Below are 18,230 nucleotides of genomic sequence, written 5' to 3' on the forward strand. Positions count from 1 at the left end.
AAGCCCTATTTTTCTTATGTGAACAAATCAGATGAGAAACAGATCTAAATGGAAAAGCGGTCCGTTTTTGCATTGGTAGTGGATTTTGAAAAAAAAAACGGATGAAAAATGGACAAAGAACGGGCGAAAAACTGATAAAAAATGGATGCAAAACGGATGAAAATGGATGAAAAACGGAAGAAAAACAGATGAAAAACAGGTGAAAAACTGATGAATACTTCATCCATTTTGATGTGACTGAACTGATGAAATGAACAGTCCGTATGTGTGAAAGGGGCCTAAGGGTGGCCTTTAGGCCACTTTCACACATGCTATCCGTTTGTCTGTTTTTCATCCATCCATTGACAGATGAAAAGCGGACATCAATGCATTTCTATGGAAAAACTGATGTAAATGGATGATCATTCATTTACGTTAGTTTTCATCTGCTTCCGTCAACATCTATTTTTTTAACTGCTCAAAGCCCCATTTTTCATCCGTTAAAAAAAAACGATCGGATGAAAAATGGATGAAGATGGATGAAAAACTGATGACAACGGATGAAAAACAGATTAAAACGGATGACAACGGATGAAAAAGGGATGACAACGGATAAAACGGATAACAGTGGATGAAAAACCGATGACAATGGATTAAAAACTGATGACAGAGGATGAAAAACTGATGAAAAACTGATGACAGAGGATGAAAAACGGATGAAAAACTGATGAAAAACTGATGACAAAGGAAGAAAAACGGATGAAAAATTGATGACAACGGATGAAAAACTGATGACAAAGGATGAAAAACGGATGAAAAACTGATGACAAAGGATAAAAAACGTATGAAAAAATTATGACATAGGCTCCTTTCACACGGGCGATCCGATCCGCCTGTCAGTTTTTCAGGCGGACCTGATCGGATGCTCGATGCATCCCTATGGGGCAGTGGGTGTCAGCGGAGACATCTCCGCTGACACCCGCTGCTATCCGATCTGATCCTGTCCATGAAATCCAGACGCATGAAAACCCTATTTTCCATCCGTCTGGAGGATCAGATCGGATCGGATGAGAACGGACAGGCGATATCCCCATAGAGGACAGCGGGGATCTGACAGCTCCGTCTCTGCACACAGAGCGTAGATGGAGCTGTCATCTGCCTGCTCAGTGGGGATCGGCGGATGGATCCCCCGCTGAGCAGAGAACGGACCTCGTCGGACAGCCCACCATGTGAAAGGACCCAAAGGATAAAAAACAGATGAAAAAATGATGACGAAGGATGAAAAACGGGTGTTGACTGAAAAAACTGATGACAAAAAAAGTGACTGAACTGATGATGAAATGAACGGTGTGAAAGGGGCCTAAGTGGCAAATATTAAAAAATGTATATATATATATATATATATATATATATATATATATATATATATATAAGTAAAATGACAAAAATATGCAAAATGCAAAAAAAGGAAACGTCATAAATATTGGGTTAACGTAAACGTGTACTTTTTCCATACTGGACAAAACATTGTTTTTTTTCCAATTCCCACCTCACTACCCTGCAGCAGCTTATTTTGCCTTTACTCCTCCACCATTGTTCTGCTCCAAGGAAACTACCAAATACTTTTACGTACAAAGGAGTTTGTGACTGTACGCGGGAGCCACCTTAGACAACCATTTATTCATACTTACTATATATATAATGTAAAAAAACATAAAACCTCACATGCATAAAACCATTTTTACTAATGTATAAAGTACCCATCAGAAAAGTTACCTTTACAGGATGTTTACTGGCTAAACATGCAAGCTATGCTACAAACCAATAAAATGACTGCAAATACATATAGAGAACATTCATGGCATGGCCTTGAGCGTGCAGCCCAAAGAATGATTGCCATCATATAATACAGTGTAGGATTTTAGGTCATCTAAAATACATTAATTCACTTAAAGTGTATGCGAACACTAAACCTATTTTTTAAGTTTTTATGAATCTTTTGCAATGTTTCCTCCCTATAACACTTCCTATTTCAGAATGACAACACTGCTGTCTCTCAGTTAACAGCAGTGTTGCCAGCCTGCCCTGTGAACTCCTTTGAATGATCTAAACCTTTTCTACTCTATCAAAAAATTCCACTTTAAGTTTGACATATTCAAATAGTGATTTAATTAATCTATAAAAGATACTGCATAGGTGCATACCAAAAAATGAACTTTATTAAGTGAGAGTGGGACAATTTTAAAAAATTCCCAAAAGTGAGTAAGATATGAATCATGTCAGAAGACTGATACCAAGTAAAGAAACTAATTAGGTTTATTCTAACTTGAGATAGAAAAAAGAGAACTAGGAAAGAAATACATTAAAATAATTAGATCTTTAAAGTGTTAATCTTGAGTTTACAATACAAAAGAAAAAAGTTCAGTAATAGGGTGTAAACGTGCTCTAGTTCATTATTTTGCAACCTTTTTTTTAGTCAAGGCACCCTTTTAAATTATGGACAATCTCAAGGCACCCTCAACAATTATGGACAGTGTTGAGGCACCCTCCACAATTATGGACAGTCTCGAGGCAACCCCCACAATTATGGACAGTCTCGAGGCAACCCCCACAATTATGGACAGTCTCGAGGCACCCTCCACAATTATGGACAGTCTTGAGGCACCCTCCACAATTATGGACAGTGTTGAGGCACCCTCCACAATTATGGACAGTGTTGAGGCACCCTCCACAATTATGGACAGTGTTGAGGCACCCTCCACAATTATGGACAGTCTCGAGGCAACCCCCACAATTATGGACAGTCTCGAGGCACCTTCCACAATTATGGACAGTGTTGAGGCACCCTCCACAATTATGGACAGTGTTGAGGCACCCTCCCCAATTATGGACAGTTTTGAGGTTCCCCATGCTAACATATAAACACTATTCTAATAGTTTTGTATAATGTAGCAACAGCCACACATGTAGGAGACCCAACGTTAGAGGGGCACTAGTATTCTAATGTTTATCTTCTTCCTCAGTTTTTCTCCATCACTCAGTTTATGTGACCTCAAAGCTTATGGAGAGAGGCAGGGGAAGGTCAAACAAGGATACTATAAAGTAGTGATCGACCGATATCGTTTTTTTTAATGCCAATACCGATATTTTGGTCATCTGATATCGGTATCGGCCGATATCTGCTGATATTTTCGGACATGTAAAAAAAAATTTTATTTTTTTTTCTTCACAGGTATTTCTAGTGGAGGGATCTGGGGGGTCTAAAAGACCCCAAACCCCTCCTCGGCACTGAAAAGCATTCAAAATGCCAAGTTTGGCTGTTTTGAATGCTGTCAGCTGTTTTAATTTGCCGCCGAGTACTCGGAAGTGATGTCATGACATCACTTCCGGGTTTTTTACATGGAGACCTGATCAGAGCCTGAATGCGGCTTTGATCGGGCCTTCTCTTTGGCGGCTGTGCAGGTAGGATGCCCGGAAGACCTGGGCGAGCCGCGGATGGCGGCAGGAGGGGGGAGATGTCCCCTCCCACTCCTTGTAATGACAGCCGAGCAGCTTCTCAGCCGCATCATTGTCATTACTGTCGGCTATGGATGCCCGTACCAGGGTGATGCCTCTAGCTGCAGGCATCACTCCGGTACAGCACTTTCCCGAAATATTGGTAATATCGGTAACCTCAGGGGCTGATTCTGATATATCGGGGAAAGTGCATATCGGCCCCCGATATATCGGTGGTGCTGATAATCGGTCGATCCCTACTATAAAGGCGACTGACATCCCCCTTATCAACTGATGATGTCATTGGCCTTTAGGAGGTTGGCAGCTAGAAGGTCGTAATGGTGCACAATGGAAACCTGAGGCTTTGTGTAACTAAAAGGCAGGTTTCACCCCCCTGCCGCCCTGTATACAATTTTTGGGAAATATTTAGGCACTTTGCCAAGGCACCCCTGAAGAAACCCCAAGGCCCCCCAGGGTGCCTGGGCACCCTGGTTGAAAAAGGCTGATCTAGTCTATAGTTTTTCCTAATACAATTTTTGAGGAAGGCAATGAAATCCTGTATTAAAAGAAAAATGTAAGCTGCCATTCAATACTTTCTTCTGAACCAAATCAGCATGACAGCCAGGTGACTGGCATTTTCAGAAGCAGAGATCAGAAATTGCAGCCTCTATAGAGAAAGGGAAGGGAGTTTGCATAAAGTAGTGAGAACTGAACAGCAACTATTTCTTAAGTAAAGTTACAGTAAACTCATCCCGTGGGGAAATTGTATGGCTACATTTTAACAAGTGAGCTTTTGATATTAAAAAGGACCTGAATACTAATCTTAAAGCTGATCACAGTGCTGGAACAAAAATTAAAACCTAAACTATTATGAATAAGGTCATTGGTGTGTGAGAAAGGGGGAGTGTATTTGTATATATGTAGATATATAAATATATTCTTTTAAAACCTTGCCAACGCTCCTTCTGCGCTCTGTAAACCTGCTCCTTTAGGAGCAACAGAATGCAATATATATGCTTACCAATATGGTGTGTTTGGTTGACGGATCAGTTGACCTGCCCTTTTCTTATAAATCAATATATTTTTAGAAAAAATAAATAAATAAATCAATATATTATCTATTTCTCTATAGACGATATACCTGGCTGTTCGTTATACAGGCGGTTTACCCGCTGTTGGGTCATTGCGACTGTAGCTCTACTCACCCTGGGACTTGCCTGCCTACGCCTACATTGGGTCCCTGACCATGCGTATCCATCCTGCAGTATCTATCTGGTACCCAGCTTTGATGTACAATGTAGTGGTTCGATTTTGTAAGTACAATATAGCCTGTGTAATGATCTGTACTAATGTGATATTATTACATCTCTATGATATATTTACTGTATAGCAGAATGTATTTTTCATAATTTTGTTACTAACAGCACATATTTATGTTCTAGAAAACACCAGTACCCATTTTTTGCCCCTCTAAAGAAGGACTCCACAGTATTAGTCTGAAACATGTTAGGTGATTATTCATAATGTATGGTGCCTAGCCGCGCAGTCTCGATACCTCTCTATTATGTAATGGGTACTAGTTTACATCTCTACATGTATCTCTTTTTAATGGATGTAATGTTTATATACTTCTCTATTTTTATTGTTGTATGAACAAAAAAAAATTGTAATCTATATTGGTCTCTTTAAAGTCCATGAGGGGTGTTGATGCAGTTTTCTGTTCACAATTTTTTTCTTTAAAAATAAAAACCTTTGCACTACCTCTCCCCCGATACAGAGTTAAATGATATTTATGTTACCGGGTGAAGCAATAACATGTTCCATCTCCTGCCTCCTTTCCCCCTGGTCCCTGCCTCCCTGTGACAATACGTAGGGGATCGTCTCCCAGCACTGGCTGTCAAAATTTTAAAATAACGTCACTCATTCACAGAGTTCTGTAACCGGCAGCTTGTAGTTCTCAATGAACTGTGAGGAGCGCTGGTAAACGACCTCATTGTTTATTGCTTCTTCCTGCAACTCAGTAACTGCCTGCCCATATCAGAGGTATTGGCAGACAGCTTACTAAGTGTTTGCAGGATCCTGGCATTGCACCCGTATTTTTTTACCTGCAAAAAGATGAGCATTTCACATTTTTTATAACGGGTGAACTCAGCCTTTCATAGCTCTGCATTGTACATGATGATGCCAATGGAACACCCACAGGCTGGAGCTTCTGCTAGTACAGGACAGTGCCAAAGAATGCTGGAAAGGGGTAATAGGGTAAGTAATACATCTTCTTCCTCTACCCCCTAGAAATAGCTGGAATTTAACACTTGCAGTGCAGGGGAACCCAACGTGAAGGTACTTTTTTTTGTTCTAGCCTGAAGTTCAGCTTTAAAATATAACTAAAGAACTAAAGGCAAAACTTTTTTTTTTAGTTTTAGATAGAGTGGAGAGGAATTAGAATGTCTGTCAGTTGTTATTGCTCATTGTGCCCCCAAAAAGGACATTCTCCCTCTCTTTTTGTCCTGTTTTCTTTTTTTCCCATAAAGATTTTATTGAAAAATGTAGTTAGGAATACAACAGAATCATACAAAGGGTATAAGAACACAAGGCACGCTTAAGTACAGATCAGACAGAAGTGGTAAATGTATATAAGTAATCAAGATTGTAATGGTTATGAAAACTTGAGATCCACCGGGGGATCATCTCCAAACTGGGGGACCTAGTCCCTCAGTAGTTAAACTAATGTAAGTCAACATATAGTGCAGTAATTATCACTATAACACATCTTCTGACAAGTGCTTAGAGAAACCCAGAAAAAAAATTGTTGTATACTTAGTTGGGTGTCTAAGTGATTGTATGGTATGTTTAAGCAGAGTAGGAAATAATTCGCTAGTCAAGTACTCATCAGGGCGCAGCCGGTTGGCAATAAGTATTGACAAAGGGTTTTGTTAAAAAGGGGAAAGGTGAGAAACAGAAGTAAAGTGAGGAGTATGGAAGGGGGAATAGAGAGAAAAAAAAAGTCCTTTTTTCTATTATCATTGAAAGTGAAAGTAAAGAAAATCCCAAATTTTGGGTTGTCCTCTGAAAAGTAGTAGACCGTAGAGTAAATCTTCCAATGGGAACACTAGTTCTTGTGACCTGGGGGTCCCCAAGGAATTCCCTTAATTTGCAGGAATTTCCTCTCACTTCCTGTTTGGCTATAGGACAGGAAGTAAAGGGAAATCTCCGAAATGGGACATAGATGATAAAAAAAAAAAATCTGACAGGGATTATAACCCTCTCTTACTCTATCCAAAATGGGAAAAAAATAGTTTTGCCTATAGTTCTATTTTAAATTTACCTGTTCTGAAGCAATTTGTCATGGCTAACCAAAACTGATATAAATATCAATGTGATATTTTTCAGAAATTCTAGTCTTCTTTCAGGTACCAGTGTCAAGACAACACCATGGGGGGGGGGGGGGGGGGGGTTACATAAGATTTGATCTTGTATGTACAGAGTTACTATTTGGCAGATTCTGTATTAGAAAACTACCCGCACTTTACACAAACCCAGCCTTATGACAGAGCTCATTTGGGTTCTTCCCACTTTTTCCGAAATGTCAGAACACTGGCACCTAGGGAGACCAGAGCAGGTGAAGGTAAGTCTTAACACCAGTCTTCCTATAAGTTAGGTCAGTGTTTCTCAACCCTTTTTCAGTCAAGGCACCCTTTAAAATTATTTACCATCTTAAGGCGACCTTCAAAATATGGATAGTCTCGAATCACCCTTTAAAACTATGGACAGTCTTGAGGCACCCCATCCTAAAATGTATATACTATTCTAGCAGTATACCATAACACAGCAACATCCACACATGTAGGAGACCCAGCATTAGAGGTGCAAATTGGTACTGACTAGTATTCCACTGTGTCTCTTCTTCCTCAGTTTTTCTCCATCACTTAGCTAATGTGACCCCAAAGCTGATGGAGAGTCGCAGGGGAGGGTCAAACAAGGATGCTTTACTGGCAACTCAAATCCTCCTTATCAATCTATGATGTCATTGGTCGTTAGGGTGCCAGCAGCTAGAAGATTCTAATGCTGCACAATGAAAACCTGTGGCTTTGTGTAACTAAAAGGCAGGCTTCTTCCACCTGCCACCTTGTATACATTTTTTGGGCAATTTTTAAGTATTTTGCCAAGGCATCCCTTAAGTTACGTTGTGGTCAGCAGGTAACTAGGACCAAGATTCACAGTCCAAGATTGACAGCGTGGTGGCTGCCATCTTAGTGATAGGGTGCAGACCCTGAGAACCTGTTCACACTATGTGCATAGACTGGCATTTTTTCTGCACTGAATTATTGCCAGTCACCACTAGAGCAGATACAGCATAGTTTTTTTATATGTGCCCCGTTTACACCACAAGGCTGGTGTGATGTGTGGTGTACAAAAATACAGACATGCTGGATCTTTCTGCAACGCACCAAAGCTCACCTAATGTCAGCACCAGTCATTGCACTTTAGCTCTGCTGCAATAGATATGCATAGATGAAATGTCACTTTGACATTTCAGTAAGGTTTTAACCATTTCAAAAGATAAACAGTGCCTTGCGTTGTTACAACACAAGCTCCCACTCCCTACCACCGCCACAAAAGGGACACCAACCTGCATGATAAATGTCAATGATGAAATGGCAATCCATGTAGAAGCATGCAGATTTCACAATAAACTACCATTATCTGTGCAGAAGAGTTCAACAGACAACTGTCTTACATACCCGTTGGTGTACAGCTGAAATCAATCATATGCCATCATCTTAAAGTGGAGTTCAACCCAAAAGTGGAACTTCCACTCATTTGCTTCCTCCCCCCTTCCGGTGCCACATTTGGCACCTTTCAGGGGGGAACGGGTACCTTTTTTTTGACAGGTACCCTTCCCCACTTCTAGGAGACAGCGCCGCAGCACCGTCTCTCGGACGTTTGGCCCCCTCCTCCTTCCCCCGCCGCCGAGCCAATCCGAATGCACAGCGCTTCGTGCATCCACAGTAGGGACCTGACCGTCAATGGCAGCGGCAGCACCCGACAGCATATGGAAACATCGGCTGCGGTGCCGACATCGCTGGACTCCAGGACAGGTAAGTGTCCTAATATTAAAAGTCAGCAGCTTCAGTATGTGTAGCTGCTGACTTGTATTTTTTTTTTGGGAGGTGGAACTCCGCTTTAAATATTTGTTAGGCTGGCCATACATGGGTCGAATTTCTAAAGACTTTTCTTTCGAAAATCTTATCTATGAATTTTCGTTTAAATTTCGCCCTAATAGTGGGCTGCAGCAATGACAGATTTTTGTACAGCCATCAAATTTGAGTTATCGGGCATGTTGGAAATTTTTTGAAAAACAAATGATTTTCTAATCAATGATGAGAGAATCGTGCAAGAAATATAATCAAAAAAGAAGCGCAAGAAAAGAAAATTCCTGGAAAGAATAGAAGATTCCCAGCCACAAAAAATCTTTTGTAGCAACATGAGGTGATAATAAAGGCTTGGTTGGTTGAATTTTGAAGTCAATGGTGGCACCTACACATCACAAATTGCACGAAATTTCAAATTTTCAAAAGAAAATTCTTATTTCGGAATTCTAGCCATGTATGGCCAGCTTAAGTTTTAATTAGGAATTTTGGTTAAAAGGTTATACAGCTGTTATTTGTATGTATACTTGCATATTTTTTATCAACCTAGATTTTCTCTTGTTCTCCTCAAGAAGTAAAAATCGAAACACTTTGAGACCAATTGGCCAGCATACATAGAAATGTTGCTAAATGAAATTCATCAGAAATGAATTAAAGTACTTTTTCTATTTGTGCCATATAGCTTTGTTAGGTGGCTACGAGGCAGTTAGCATTGACATGTTTTCCTATGTACATTATTCTAGGAATATGACTATCACTAGGCCATCATTTTGTTTTTTTTAAAAATGTGTATATGCAATGTAATAAAGATTATGATGTATTTTATGTAAAAACATGCGTGACGTGTTTTTGGCCCCTAAAAAGTTCCTCATCCAGCTAAAGGATGTTTTGTAATATGAATTTTACTACTTTTGCAACATCCTCTGTATTTCATTTATCAGTTCAAAGCATTTATAGCGTGTGCATAAACAATTATTTATATGAAAAAATGGCAGTTGTCATTCTTACTGAGTAGTTAGCAAAAAAAAATGTAAACATATTATTTGAACAGGTATTACAGCTCTAAAATTTAAAGCTAGTAATTTCAAACATTTAAAAAAAAAATCTATTTCCCATCTGATTATTCTGTAGACCAGCAAAGTGACTTAGTGGGTAGCACTCCTTCCTTCTGTTGAAGGTTCCTAAGTGCATTGGGTTTGAATGTTCTGTCTGTGTGTGCTTCTCCCACAATCCCCAAAATTGCTTGCAGGTTAACCCCCCTCCTCCCTAAGATTGCCCCAAATGTGATATGGACGTAAGTTCTATTGAAAAAATAGTTTCTGTGTATTCTGTGTTGTTCTATATAATACGTTGGTGCTATAAAAGTACTGGAAATAAATATATTAGCCATGAAACCCATGCTACCCATCTATTATCTCCTTTGACCAGTATGAAGTGCATGGGAGGTGGCTGAAACATACTGCAGACAAGACCATTTTTGTTTCCCACCATGGCGTAAATCTATTGTGAATAACTAAACAAAGGAAGTCTGTTTGAGTGAATTTTAAGTAGCCTGTGCTATAGCATAACATAGATAACATTAAACTGTACATGCACAAACACACATATATATATACACACACACACACTCAGTGCCTAAACTCGACTAGAAAATTATAACAAAAAAGAATGGACATATGCAGAGATTACCTTTAGTGATGATTGAAAGTCAGAACAGTTCTAGATATACAGGACTTGGTGCTGAACCTCCTATGTCTTTCAAATGGTCATTTAATGAGACAGTACCTACATTGATCAATGGGGACATGGGAGGTAGCAGGACCAAGCTTGACCTAACTTGGGTAATCTCTGACCTAACTGGCTTTTAGTGTAGGTAGTTTTAATTCCCCTGGTTAATTACAGGTTTATTTTATTACCACCTGGTAGTACTGGATACATACTGTATAATAATGAATACAATGTCAAGGAGTCAATGGGTAGGAGGCATGCTGGAGACAGGATCCGGGTAATTCCTAAACTGTTACATTTTGGGGGTGCTTGAACAGGGCTCCGAGGTTTGAAAAGCCAAGCAGTTATCTTTACAAAGTCCTCATGGGCCAAGGGGACTGTTCCTCCAACATCATTTGATGGGTTATTTAATGTGACAGCACCAACACTAGTCAATTGAGAGGTGGGAGGTAGTGGGACCAAGCTTAACCTATACTGGGAAATCCCTGGATCTATTGCATTTTAGTGTAGGTAATCCACAGTTTTAATTGTCTAGGCTAATTACAGCTAATACCACAGATTATAATAAACATACTAGATAATAATGGATAAAACATCAAGGAGGCAATGGGTGGGTAGGATGCTGGAGACAGGATCTAACTAATTCTCATGCTGTTACATTTTTAGGGGGTGCTTTTACAGGGCTCTGAGTTCTGATAAACTGAACCATTATCTTTAGAAAGTTCTCAAGAGCCAGGAGGACTGTCCCTCCTACATATTTTGATCAGTTATTTAATGTGACAGCACCTACACTGGTCAATTGAGAGGTGGGAGGTAGTGATACCAAGCTTAACCTATACTGGGAAATCCCTGGATCTATTGTATTTAAGTGTAGGTAATGCAGTTTTAGTTGTCTAGGCTAATTACAGCTAATACCACAGATTATAATAAACATACTAGATGATAATGGATAAAACATAAAAGGAGGCAATGGGTGGGTAGCATGCTGGAGACAGGATCTAACTAATTCTCATGCTGTTACATTTTTAGGGGGTGCATAAACAGGGCTCTAAGTTCTGATAAACTGAACCATTATCTTTGGAAAGTCCTCAAGAGCCAGGAGGACTGTGCCTCCAACATATTTTGATCAGTTATTTAATGTGATTGGTCCTACATTGGTCAATGGAGAGGTGAGATGTACTGTAGTTTGTCCAAGCTTGACCTATACTGGGTGGGAAATCCCTGGATCAATTGATAAATGTGATGCATGGATTTTAGTGAAGTTAATGCACAGTTTTAATTGCCCTGGTTAATTACAGGTTTATTGTAATTACTATCTGGTAATACCACATATTATGACCAGTATACTGGATAATAATGGATACAATTTCAAGGATGTAACAGCTGGGTAATAAACTGGAGGCAGGAGCTGACTAAGCCTTATGTTGTTACATAAACCATGCAATTATCTTTAAAAAAGTCCTTATGGGCCCAGTTTAATTGATTAGCCTTTGTGTAAAGTGTACAGCCATTCACATGACTATGAATCCCTCTTCCTTTGTTAAAAGTTTAGCCATTCTAAACTGTGTTCAAGTGGTCTGACATTCACCAGGGACAGTTATGTGGCTTGTCAATGAATTCTAAATGAAAGTTTCTCAGCAAGGTATAAAAACGCTCTACGTATTCTTTGGGGACCAAACCCAAAATAGCTGGTTAATGTGCCAGATTTTTGCCCTATAAATCTCTTAGCTTTCCTAGCAAGGACTGCAGGACACAGAACGGTATCCCAGTGGGTTCAGTTCCCTACTATTTAAAATTTGAAGTCCTAGTTTAGAGAACTCGAAAAATAAATAGAGATGAATTTACTTAAACATATATGCTCACCATATACTGTATATGTTCACTGCTAAGACGAATCTGCGTTAAAGTATGTTATGAAACACTGAGGCTGCCATAGCTGAGCTCTCCTTATGAAAATGCTAGTTTCCTGGCTGTCAAACTGGGCCACTTGTGTCAATACGTTGAGTCACTAACTAAGAACAAGAACACAGATAAGGATTTTTCTGGACTTTCCAAAGCTGCTTGTTCCAAATCAGTGGGGTAATTTACTAAAGCAGTAGAGTACAATTAGTACTTTCACCCTAATGACTCAGAGAATATTAAAGTCAGTGACAGCAAAACAGCCAGACTAATAGCTTCTTCAGAAGAAAGTACAATGGCAGCCTTCCCAACAGCAAAGCCATGACTTTATGATCCCAACTTCTGAAGCTATATTGATATCTGCAAAGTTTTCATGGAATAATATGATCACAAGTGAGCAAGGGGTGATGCACATCATTGCCATATACGTAGCGATATGCGATTAATCTAGATACAACCTCATTGTTGATTAAACATTAATAGAAGTTACGCAAATGGTAAAATATTAATTGAAATGGTCATAAAAACAATCGTCTAATCAATCTGTGTTAGGACCGGTTCTCCAGCACATAGGTAGATGTTTGTTTGCCTGATCAGATATGATCAACAAAACTCCACCATGGCTGATCGATGTGGCAGCATTGAAACTGTTTAGGATACCTCTAAATCATGGGTGTCCAACCTTTTGGCCTCTCTGGGCCACATTGAGTGTAGAGAAATTTTCTCGGGCCTCATAAAATATAGACTATAGTACAGGGCATGTAATAAAATGCCGCCACGCCCCCCACACTAATTTAACACAACTAGAGGATGATCAAATTAAATGGAATCATTATACAGAGGTTTACTTCTGAGAGACAATAAAGGAACACTCTAACCACCATGACCATTTCAGTGATTTAAAGTGGTTATGGTGGTAGGAGTCAGAAACACTACACATGCTCGCCTCCCCCCCTCCCCTCAGCTTCTGCCTACCGTTAGTTGGAAGCTGCTGTGGCCGTGCCCCCGACCCGACTTCCTTCCTCCCCAGCAAAAAAAGATTCAGGGGCAGTGGGCCGCATTGCCTGCGGTTCTGGGCCGCATGCGGCCCTCGGGCCGCAGGTTGGACATGCCTGCTCTAAATAGATTGAGCATCTAAAGATCTTTGGTTTGCAGTTTTTATTCAGTTTAGTTCCATTGTATGATTGATTGAAGATCATATTGATGCTTGTGTGATCACCATTAGGCATGATTGGTCTGGCTTCTTCTTATAATGGACGGTCCCCCTCTTAGAATTAGGGAGGCTTCTGGATCTCGCTGAGTGCAGAGAACAGGGAACAGCTCAAGACAAAGTTTATGGGAGCATTAAAAGACAAACTTTTAAATAAGTGGTCATTTGAACAATTTACAACCAATACTAAATCACACACTGGAAATACAGGCTTAGATCAAGAGCACTTTTCAGCAAAACGTTTATCAAGGGATAACAAATACTGTAAGCGATATAGTTGCTGACACATGCATTGACACCGTGCCATAAAACACACATTATCAATAAATCAGATCTGTGGTTGGTAAGTTGGCACAAACTCAGAGGATAAAGGTACTTTCAGTAGCATTATTGCTTGTTTATCTTAACTTCATGATTACCAAATAAATGGAGCCAGCATACAAAATGTACAAGCCATTGCATAAAAGCAAAGTTTTGTCTGGTAATCTATAAAGCCCTGCAAATAAAACAAAAATGTAATAATTTTGGCTTTATCCACAATGGAAAATTAAACCCACGCTGAAAGATGTAATATGCAGACATTTCTACAATTAAAACCTCATTGAGAGTTATGTGATGTAGAAACATTGCCCGGACATGAGGAATAATCACTTTATAAGTTTTATTATTGCAGAAATTTTTCTAAAAAACAGTGAAGACCAAGACCACTCAGAATCAAGATTCTGATAGTTCTGGTTGCTGGCAGACTGAATGGCTTATTATGGTTTTTCAGGAATCGAACAGTGAAATATCCACTCTAAAACTCCCAATTCCAACTTTTATATAGCCAAATGATGGCTTCACAATCCAAAGATTAATTTGCAATCATGTTTATTAAACAAATAATTATGGGTTCATTCTGTGTGACACTCCTGGAATAAGAATAAATAAGAAGAAGAAGTTGAAGAAGGAGAAAAAGAAGAAGAAACTTTGTTACTGGAGTCTAGAAGACCACTGACCACCCAAAACCGAGCATTCAATTTGGTTAGAAGTGGCCTAAAATCATGAAATTTTAGCAATTCATTTAAAATTTAAGGCAATTATTTCCAACTCCATACATTTCATAACTAAGATATACCTGTGTATAACTCTCACTTCAATGGTGATCTATGAACCATTTCAGTAGCATTATCCAACATATTTATATATGTATATGTACACTAAGACATAACCAACTCAATGAAGCATTATTAGTCCCCAATATAAACAGCACAATTAGACTTCACAGCTTTAGAAGTTATATGCCTTCATAACGTATTTTTTAATGATATATTTATAGCTGCCTGGTGTGCTCTGTACTGTACAGAGATTACATCACATATAATGAAATATTTTCAGGTCATGGAGAAATAAACTGACACGTTAAGAGGTTAGTCATAAATTAACTCTCTCGCTGAGCGTCTTTTCATGTTCTGTTTAGCTAAAACATTGCATAAACACCTTGCATTAATGTTCAGACAAGAATGATATCTCAGGGCAATAAAATAATACCCATAGATGTTTACATCTGCATCAACTGAGCGGCAGGTGAACAAAAGTTAAGACCAAGAATATAGAATTTTTACTGATCAGAAGTGTTCAATATGCAAATAGTAAGTGAGCTAAATGCCATACCTGATGCAGAACCAAATCAATCAAAAGTTATCTTTAGTTTGACCACTGTTTAGTACTGAAATCTGAAATCAGTTTATTCTGTTATTTTTTTTGATAGATAGATAGATAGATAGATAGATAGATAGATAGATAGATAGATAGATAGATAGATAGATAGATAGATATTTTTTTTTTTACATATTCTAAATATTCATTGGTGTTAACCCTTAGGTGACATCAGTCCTTTACCTGCAGCCCAACACATACACAAATATATATATATATGGTTGTTAGTCAATACATATATATAATACACTTTGTGTATATATATATATTTTTTTTTTCGTATCACATTTATATATATATATATATATATATATATATATATACATTTATATATATATATATATATATACCTATATATATATAAACATATACACACACACATATATATATATATATATATATATATATATATATATATATATATATATATATATATATACAGTGTATATGTGTGTATATATATATATATATACAGTGTATATATATATATATATATATGTGTATTGACTAACAACCATATATATATATGGTTGTTAGTCAATACATATATATAATACACTTTGTGTATATATATATATATTTTTTTGTCGTATTACATTTATATATATATACATTTATATATATACATATATATATATATATATACACACACACACATATATATTATGTATGTATATATATATATATATATATATATATATATATATATATATACTGTATAATATATATATATATATATATATATATATATATATATATATACAGTGTATATATATGTTTTGACTAACATACACTTTGTGTATAAAATATAAATAAATATATATATATATATACATGTTTCGACTAACAACCATATATATTTATTTGTGTATGTGTTAGGCTGCAGGCAAAGGGCTGACTTCACATAATTGCTAACACTAAGAGCACACAATTATTACTGATCACTGTATATTGCTAAAATCTGATATCTGTTTATGGGACATAATAAATGTGTGTATATATATATATATATATATATATATATATACATATACATATTGGACAAGTCAATTTATGACCTTTTACATGACAATTTTGGGGAATTTTAACTACTCTAAAAGTCTAAATCAAAATGTATCTGCAGCAATGATTGCAGAGAGGCAATCTACAGTTCATAACTATATAGGAGAGATAGTGGTAAGTTGCAGGGACCCATTCAATCACGTTTCTAACTGAAATCTGCTTTGTGTATGGCCAGTAGGGGAGTCAGACTACACAAAACATTTCCCAGCTGTGTTTAGAAGTTGAATGGAGAGGGGAAAAAAATTAAAAATACATTTAAGAACATTCAGCATAGCTCATGAGTTTCCTCTAAATTTATAAATATTAGCATTTCAAATACATTTTAATCGTAATCAGAGATTTCCACGAACCGATGGCAAGCCTGATCTTAACTGATCCCCATGAAACATTCATGAAGCCTGAGAACCCCAGAAGAATGTGTACCTCCAGCCTGGGAAACATGATAATATTGAATGTAGATCTGCCCAAATGACAGCAGACGTGGCACTTTGATAATGAGGACTATTTGTTGTTTCCTTTATTTAAAAAACATGAGTTTTCTGTGCTTTCCCAGCCTCCTCTCTCTCCCATTCACAAGCCTGTGCATGCAGTGACTATGCAGACTCTCATGTTCTAGCGCTGATGCCCTTAGGGACATTCAAGTTTCAGCCTAAAAGTTTTTCTGAACTAAAGCTACAAAAGTTAGATCGCTCAGCCAAAGTTTCCTAAAGTTTGGAAAGTTTTGCAAAGTAGCAGTACAAGTGGCAGGATATCCTGAGACTTGTAGTCCCCCCCTCCCTCCCCCTTTCCAGCTGTCATGTTGGCACTTACATTGTTGCTGTCCGGATTTATTCCACCATCTGGAGGCTGTTGGGCAGCATGTCGGTGACAGGTAATAGGGGTCCCTTCCAGTCGACCCCCCCACCCTCCCCCCTCCCCCCAGAATATGGAAAGCTGTGTGTCTGCAGATCGCCTGTAGTCCTCAATCGGTGTCAGCCAACAAGTGCAGCTCAGTCTCACATTACAGCAATGGGATCGCAAAATCCGAACCTGCTTGTGTCTTCCCCCTCCAAAGGCAATGAATGGAAGCCGACAATTCCAGGCTTCTAATCTCTATACAGCTCCCCCCAAAAAACACATCCAGAGATCAAGCAGAGCCCTAAAGTAGAAGGAGGGGGGCTGTCAGCCAAAAGTCTCCTGTGTAGTCCTTGCTGGGACTGGTTGGCACCCCTCCTTTGTCAGCTCTCTATCTTCTTCCTGGGCTCTCTGTAGCTCATTGTGTAGTAGAAGAGTGTGGTGATCAGGTTCTTCCTTCCTTTATCTGTGATCGGTCATAAGCTGTCCACACTTTGTAATATCATGCTGAGTCCTGCTGTGATCCTAGAACTGTACAGACAGGTGGAGGGAGCTGTACTCTGTATACTGCACTGACAGCTCGCAGCCTCTTACTCATAACCCTCCCTTGTATAGGACTGAGGACAGAACTGCTGAGAGTTGTGTACAGAACTACTCCGCCCCATGGCTGAGCATGGTCATCATCTACCACTGACTGGGGGCAATGCCCACTGCACCCCCTCACCACTATGGGTCTGCTCTTACTTTTAGATTCAGTTTTTACAAACTTCAAACTATAGCTTAGAAATTTATATTCAAGTATGTATTATTGAAGTACAGTAAAACTTTGGACTAAGAGTAACTTGGTTTGAGGGTGCTTTGCAAGACAAGTAACATTTTTTTTTTAATTTGACTTGATATAAGAGCGATGTCTTGATATACAAGGAGAGGAAACAGTAATCCCAGCACCTAGTACCCAGTGCTAGTGGCCATCATCCCAATCAATATGTATACAAGAAATAATCCCCAATGGTGTGGGACTATGAATGCCACTAGACACTGTATATCAAGGTTAAAATAGTCAATTTTATTAAACGAATAGCAAAAACATAAATTATTATACTATAATAATTTTTTATTAGCGGGCGTTTGCGGGCATTTGCGCTTAGAACCGTTCCTAGAGGTCAAAAAAATGA

General features: G+C 38.5%; 1 protein-coding gene across 5 annotated transcripts in view; it reads right to left on the reverse strand.

The window, feature by feature from the left end:
- The window catches only part of ADGRG6 (adhesion G protein-coupled receptor G6), a 284,077-nt gene extending 266,430 nt beyond the window's left edge, over nucleotides 1–17,647 (reverse strand). For all 5 annotated transcript variants that reach the window (XM_082249118.1, XM_082249117.1, XM_082249116.1 and 2 more), the window contains exon 1: nucleotides 17,032–17,647. In XM_082249118.1, coding sequence (XP_082105244.1) covers nucleotides 17,032–17,033 — 2 coding nt within the window. In that variant the 5' untranslated portion in view covers nucleotides 17,034–17,647. The remainder of the gene's footprint in view (nucleotides 1–17,031) is intronic.
- Between the last annotated feature and the right edge of the window lie 583 nt (nucleotides 17,648–18,230).

The sequence above is a fragment of the Pelophylax lessonae genome, assembly GCF_965119305.1.
Source record: "Pelophylax lessonae genome assembly, chromosome: 3".
In the NCBI taxonomy this organism is placed as follows: domain Eukaryota; kingdom Metazoa; phylum Chordata; class Amphibia; order Anura; family Ranidae; genus Pelophylax; species Pelophylax lessonae.